Here is a 7,490-nt window from a genome sequence, read left to right on the forward strand (position 1 = left end):
GATTTCCTGCAAAACGACTCTACGGGCCTTATTTAAACATCTGAATGACTAAGCAGAACGGAAGTCTTTTGTTATACCCTCATATTGTGGTTTTCTCGCAGCTCAGCATTGCTAGTGTGTAAATTGCAGCTCCCCTGTTAACTGCCGAGTGTCTCTTCGCACCACATGTGCTAAGTAAGATCTTGGTGAATGCAATCTTTATTTTTCCACAGTCCAGCATCAACCCTTTCGCTAGAGGGAAGCATTAATTTCATTTGACTTGTATATTTGAAGTCTGACAGGCATTATCTGACTCTATAATACTTGTTGAATTATCCCATTTCAAGCACGAATATACTGTTTCGTTTGGAAATGCGATCAACTATGATTCTCCTGTTCATGAGAAGCCGTGCTGAAGTTGTGATCATTTTAGTCGAGTAACGTAATCATTACGTAACAATGTGAACGCGTTTGAGCAGAGTACAAGTAGAGCGAGCGATGCCTTAGATAGGAGAAAAGATCTGAAATTTTCTGCTGATATCAGCTGCCTTGCTTCAGCACAGCTATAAGTACTAGGGCCATGCGGCCTGCAATGTAGCTGTCTTGCCACTCACGAGGTAATATGAGGGTCACTCTTGATTAAATATAAAATTTTTTGGCTGTGAAAAAAGGATAAGGTGATACGTGTTCAGCTTATAAAGCTTTGTCAATGAATATTTCTCCTAAAACAGCGAATTTTGTGAATTTTGGGGGGCATTGTTAAAGAAAGGTTCGAAATGATTTAGGAGGTGAGAAGCAGAGTACAAGTAGAGCGGCGATGCCTTAGATAGGAGAAAAGATCTGAAATTTTCTGCTGATATCAGCTGCCTTGCATCAGCACAGCTATAAGTACTAGAGCCATGCGGCCTGCAATGTAGCTGACTTGCCACTCACGAGGTAATATGAGGGTCACTCTTGGTTAAATATCAAATTTATTGGCTGTGAAAAAAGGATATGATGATACGTGTTCAGTTTATAAAGCTTTATCAATGAATATTTCTCCTAAAACAGCGAATTTTGTAAATTTTGTGGGGGTATTGTTAAAGAAAGGTTTGAAATGATTTAGGAGGTGAGAAGCGGCTGTGATATTATTTCTGCAAGGCAATACATTTTTAAGATGTTTTCTTAATAATTCGTTTCCCTGACAGCCGCCATCATGAAGCTGCTTTTGGTTCTCGCTGTCACCCTGACAGCCACTCAAGCTGCAGGTAATATTATGCTATTAATTACTATTAAGCTATTCTTAATAACATAAAATCATTGAGAAACATTTGACATCGTGTGCGAAGGAATAAATTTAACGATTAATTATAGCTTGGTAGCAGACATCGTATTCGAACGAGCAAATGCTTAAAAAATTCATTTTGGCTCAGCTACATACATCGTTTCCGAAAGTATAAGGTTAAATGATTAATTTTCGTTCTGCGCTAGACAACTTATTCGAAAGTATAAGGTTAAATGATTAATTTTCGTTCGGTGGCTGACATCGTATTCGAAAGTATAAGGTTAAATGCCTAATTTTCACTCGACACCAGACAACTTATTCGAAAGTATAAGGTTAAATGATGAATTTTCGCTCGGTGGCTGACATCTTATTCGAAAGTATAAGGGTAAATGACTAATTTTCGCTCGGTGCCAGACATCGTGGACCCCAGCACGTGCACGGCCTTCCCCTGCCAGATCTTCAACGACGAGTTCGACTTCTTCGACTTCAGTGCCTGGGAGCACGAGATGACCATGGGCGGTGGAGGCGTAAGTTGCAATTAGAGACATTTAAGCAACGAGCTTGTGATATTAATTTAAATTCATGAGTTTGTTGTATTGGCTGAAGTGTCGAATCTTGAATAAAAAATAATTGTGAATAATAAATAATATTATATAATAGTAATATCATAATTTCGTGGACTTCTTATAGAATGAAGAGACCGACCGCTGCGTGAATAGGTTACGTCAGTACATTCGCTTAATTGTCAAGATTTCATAAGTAATGGTTTTATTACAGAACTGGGAATTCCAAGCCTATGTGAACAACCGCAGCGTCACCTACACTCATGACAGCACGCTCTTCATCAAACCTGTAAGTCAAATAGTTTGCCGCCAATTTGGTGGTGTACTTGTATAACATAATTTTTATTATTATCTGACATTGAAAAAATTAATTGCAATTAATTTTCCTTTCTAAATTCCGTGTCAGAGAGATGAATCATTTGACCAACAATTTAATGCGTGTTATTGTAAGAATTTTCATGCGTATGTATAGTCAGGAATATCAATCACTTAAGCGGAATGCTCCAATCGTCAGGCTTGATAATCAATAATTTTTCCTGCATTATTTATTTTTATTGAAGAATGAGGGTTACTAAAATAAATGCACTTTAGAAAATAAACAATTGAAGTAGATAAATTTTTCAACACAACTGTTTAAAAATAAGATAAGACTGCTCAAATGATTGCACATCGGTAAGGATACGAAATCAAACGATGTATGTATGTTTTTTATTTGGTTCATACATGAATAATTCGAAACAACGTTTGCTGACATGAAAATCGGACAGCAACTTGTTGCGGACTGGCAAGGAGAAGCTTTCCTGACGACGGGGACCTGGGACATGTGGGGCGCCCACGGCAGGAACGAGAAGTGCACCGGCAACGCTTTCTACGGCTGCTTCAGGGCCGGGGCTAACGGCCTCCTCAACCCCGTCATGAGCGGCAGGCTCAGGACTCTGCCTTTCTTCGGCGTCGCGTGAGTCGAAGAAGGACATTAGTTGTTTTGCAAGATGAATACAATTATTATTTTAGTCGCGTGAGTCGAAGAATGACATTAATTGTTTTGCAATATGAATGAAGTTATTTTTTATATAATATTGTTATATTATATAATTTTTTTTTGCCTGTATCTATCTATTGTATCCATTTTTCCAGATCTCTCATCATTAGAGCAATAATAATACAGGTATTCCTCAGCTTTAAGCTTCATATCGGTGCCGAGGCGATTCGTGACATCATGAATGACAGGAGTTTTGCTCATCTGTAAACTTCAACCCCATTCATTTTGCAAGAATTCACAATTATGTCTCGATTTTTCAAGAATGTATTAGTTTTCGGGATACTTTTTAGTGTTTTTGTTTGAAGCATCGTTTCAAAAAGTTAATCGAGATCTTTTCAAGATGTTTTTCAATCATTTACTGCCGATAAGTTATGTATCCTGCTCTCGTTTAAAACTCTTTTGATGAAGTATTTCTGAATCACAGAAGGAACTTTAATCAATTTTGTGATGCAGGTTCGGGCGTGTGGAAGTCCGTGCCAAGCTGCCCCGCGGTGACTGGCTGTGGCCTGGTGAGTGCACAGCTCAAACAGTGAACATTAAGTGCATTAAAGCTCAAAAAATGTAATTAAGTGCATTAAAGCACAAAAAGTGCACATTAAGTTCATTAGAGCTAAAAATATAATTAAGTTCATTGAAGCTCAAACAGTGCACATTTATTATGTGCATTAAAGCTCAAAAAACGTAATTAAGTGCATTAAAGCTCAAAAAATGTAATTAAGTGCATTAAAGCACAAAAAGTGCACATTAAGTTCATTAGAGCTAAAAATATAATTAAGTTCATTGAAGCTCAAACAGTGCACATTTATTATGTGCATTAAAGCTCAAAAAACGTAATTAAGTGCATTAAAGCTCAAAAAGTGCACATTAATTAATTTAATTGCTCCAATATCTGACTGAGATTGTATGACTCCTCAAATGAAGCTTACAAGTTCCAACTTATTTCAGCTATCTGGATGATGCCGAGGAATTTCGAATACGGTCTCTGGCCAGCGAGCGGAGAAATCGACATCGTCGAATCCCGAGGTAGGATATGTTATATACTAACTTGCGTGTTAGTAGCAGAAACTCATTGTTTATCAATTAAAAAAATTAATGTGACATATTACATTTCTTTATCACGAAAATTGTCGTTCGTATTCAAAACTTAGTGGTCGGCGTAATGTTCGTTACTAAGCATTACCTGGTCGATGTGTGCAGGTAACGACAACTACGGTAATCTTGGTAACGGTTTTGGTGGTACCACCCTGCACTGGGGCCCAGCCTGGAACTACAACATGTATGGCCTCACCCACTCAGAATAGTAAGTTCTTTACTTCAATTTAGAAGAAAATTTATCACGTTTTCTCATTCTTGTTTGGTCGAACAGCTAAATTTTTCGTTGAGATTTTTTTATATCGGAATGAGCATATATTAGCAGAATAATAATGCATGTACTGTACATCTAAATGAACGAAATGTCATGAACGGATAGATTCTATTGACGAGAGTTTCATTGAGGATAAAATTGACTATTGAATTGACAATTGAAAATTGAATTTCTTGACAATTGACAATTGAATTTCCTGACAATGAATTTGACAATTGAATTGAATCAAATTGAATGAATTTGAATTGACATTAATTTCTTGGGGTGCAGCTCCCCCGCCGACGGGTCTTCCTTCGCCGACAACTTCCACACATGGCGCTTGGACTGGACGCCCGACGGCATGACGTAAGCTTAAATAAAAATTAAAATTAATTAATTAAAATTATTAATAATTAATATCACTTATTGCCTTGAAACTTGCGACTATAAATGCAATTAAGTGTTGGACCTGTGAATGGTGGTCATAATGGAGGTATACACAATCACTGCATTTATTGAAATAATATGATATGAGGATGTAGTGTAGTAAAGTAATCCCAGCCCTCGTATGTCAGGGCCCATGGGTCAGGTTAAAGCCAAATTTGAATTTAAACTCATTTTTCAATCAAGCAGCAGTTTCCGAGATGGCATATTTAACAGTGATTTTTTGTATTGTTTCGAACATTTTGTATTCATCAGAAATGTGTAGGTGAGCTAAGTAATAATATTCTACGTTTGTAGTCTATTTTTGCTTATTGCGTTTGCAGTAGATTATAAAATAATAAAAATGCGTAAGATTTCGTGAAAAACGTGAAGTAATTTTTTAAGATGGCTCCAACGTAAAATTTGTAAAGAATTTCGCTTGTAGCAAAATTTTTTGAGAATTGTCCATCATTAGAGCAAGAATTTATTTAAATCAACGGTAAACCTCTGATGAAACATAAAAATTAAATGAATTAAGCAATGAGTATGTTGCTTTTGAATGGTACAAATTATGCCTAAATTAACAAATACTATAAATAATACTCGGTGGCCAGGTTCTACCTAGACGACGCGGTCATTTTGACGGTGGACCCCGGTACCAACTTCTGGGACTTCGGTGGCCTGGCATCCAGTGGCTTCGAGAACCCCTGGCGCTACGGCTCGAAAATGTCTCCCTTTGATAAGGAAGTAAGAGAATAGCGAGCAAAATTTAGAGCTTCTCGCGTACCCGGGTTAATTGGATGTATTTCTGAACTTTACTGCCTGATTGGTCAGGAGCAAGTGAATGTTATTGATGAAGCCCATGTCATCTCCGGTCTCCAAGTATTAGTTTAGGCATTCAGTTCATACGTAGTTTTTAATGTCGCACACGAATTGTATCGATAATTGAAAAAAATTGGAGGCTTTCAAATTACTCACAAGATGATAATAAATTAAATAAATAATTTCATGATATAATCCACAGTTCCACGTGATTCTCAACTTGGCTGTTGGAGGCACGAACGGCTTCTTCCCCGACGACGTCCCAAGCAGCCCTCCCAAGCCCTGGTCCAATGCTGAGGGCACCGCCCCCGCCTCCTTCTGGAATGCCGTAAGTTAGAGCATAAAGCCTATACCTTCAAAAAAATTAAGAGATCGTAAGTTCATCAGCCAATCATTGACGGCCTTCTAAGCAAAATTCACCAATCATAGACAAGAAAATAGAGCGTAAGTACTTACGTTCACTTAGCGAGTTTTGAAAATATAGCCCAATACTTTCAGGTCTGTGAGTTTGACTGAATCAATTCAGTCAATGAAATTGACTTAGAATTTACAATAAAACGAAATTCTCAGATTGAATTCTTGGTTGATTTGCAACTAAATTAATAAAGTGATCTCAATACCTACATAAATTTGATAATATTGATATTTATAATAATTGAATATTATTTGGACGCCATGAAACTTTGAAACTAGCATTCTTCCCACTAGAACTGTTTTAGAGCGGGCGCCGCGATCGTCATGAGCAGTTCTAAAAAAAACTTTGATTTTAACTTACAAAGAGCTAGGGCATTCTCTTACTCAGAAAAAGAACTTATTAGTAACAATGAATTATTTTTATTATTATTACTGATATTTTCTTATTATATATATATTATTTTATTACCAATTATTTATTATAATTTTTTTTTATCAAAACAATCAATTAAGTTTCATTTTATACTGAGTCTAGCTATAATCACTGATTTTTTGAAACATAAATGTCAATCCGCTTCCAAAACTCTTTAGCAGGAGTTTAACTCTCGTATTTCCGGCAATACCATATGTAGCAGAGAAACAATTGGTTGCCATGCGTATAACCTATTGAGTGCATCAGTAACTACAGCTGATTCTGTAATAAATAATCACATTCTTTAAACTCATTAGCTTGTCTCTTGTCACATATTTGACTACACAATGTGTTGCAGAGAAACGATTGGTTGCCTACGTGGCAGAACGGCGAGTCCACAATCAGCGAGTCCGCAGCCCTGCAGGTTGACTACGTCAGAGTCTGGAAACTTTCTTAACATTTTACTTGACAACGAAATTATGAAGGCCAAATTATTACATCATAATTGATTCACTTTTTCATAATATTTTATCGGAAATTTCCTGTAGAATTTATGTGTTTAATTGTTTTTAAAATTACTATTATACAGGAAATAACTCCTTTAGACTTCCAAATCAATAGCTATCCATTTATATTAATACCTATAATGAATTACTGGCCTGAATAAATTCTTCTGCATTTGATCATGGCCTGTTATTTGCTTCTCCTTTTGGTGCAAGGAGTAAAATTTAATGTATGATTATCTAAACTCAAATTGAGGATTATTTTTTTTGGTGAAGACATTAAGTTTGGCTGAACCCACACGAACTGATTTGTTTCGCTGAATTCGCTTTCGATATTTTTAACATCAGTAAAGAAACTTTGAAGTCAGGGAATTTAAATTGCTAAAAATATATATGATAAAATCTATCAGAATATAATACAAAAATTCACCGCCATTACAGTAAGTCAAAAAATATAACTCAGTACTCACTGCAGTGAGTGACAGAGAGCGCATTTTTTCGTCGACGAAAACGTGAAGTCACGGACGGACAGACGGACGGACGGAAGGACATGGCGAGCACAATAGCGCCTTTGTCCATAATTGAGAAAATACGCTAAAAAGAAAAGACGTCATCAATAATTCGAACAGGCCTTGAATCTTGTTTTAATCCCTCCAATTGGATGATTACATTGAGAATTCAAATTCGATTTACTTCATTGCGTGAAATTTATCGTTATGGTCTAAT

At 36.4% G+C, this 7,490-nt stretch overlaps 1 protein-coding gene across 2 annotated transcripts; it reads left to right on the forward strand.

Annotated features, from left to right (window-relative positions):
* Positions 1-565: 565 nt before the first annotated feature.
* On the forward strand, positions 566-6,944 carry LOC108671435 (beta-1,3-glucan-binding protein). Of its 2 annotated transcripts, none has more exons than XM_018158984.2 (12): positions 566-596; positions 1,167-1,226; positions 1,658-1,770; positions 2,021-2,095; positions 2,574-2,761; positions 3,299-3,354; positions 3,791-3,868; positions 4,043-4,145; positions 4,482-4,556; positions 5,228-5,360; positions 5,638-5,763; positions 6,620-6,944. In XM_018158984.2, the coding sequence occupies exons 2-12, from the start codon at positions 1,175-1,177 to the stop codon at positions 6,716-6,718; spliced, it is 1,098 nt and encodes a 365-aa protein (XP_018014473.1). In that variant the 5' UTR covers positions 566-596; positions 1,167-1,174; the 3' UTR covers positions 6,719-6,944. The 2 variants fall into 2 exon arrangements, with proteins under 2 accessions (XP_018014473.1, XP_018014472.1); XM_018158983.2 differs by lacking the exon at positions 566-596 and adding an exon at positions 844-915.
* The last annotated feature ends 546 nt before the right edge of the window (positions 6,945-7,490 follow it).

Source organism: Hyalella azteca, unplaced genomic scaffold (genome assembly GCF_000764305.2).
Source record: "Hyalella azteca isolate HAZT.00-mixed unplaced genomic scaffold, Hazt_2.0.2 contig3127, whole genome shotgun sequence".
NCBI classification, from domain to species: Eukaryota; Metazoa; Arthropoda; class Malacostraca; order Amphipoda; family Hyalellidae; genus Hyalella; species Hyalella azteca.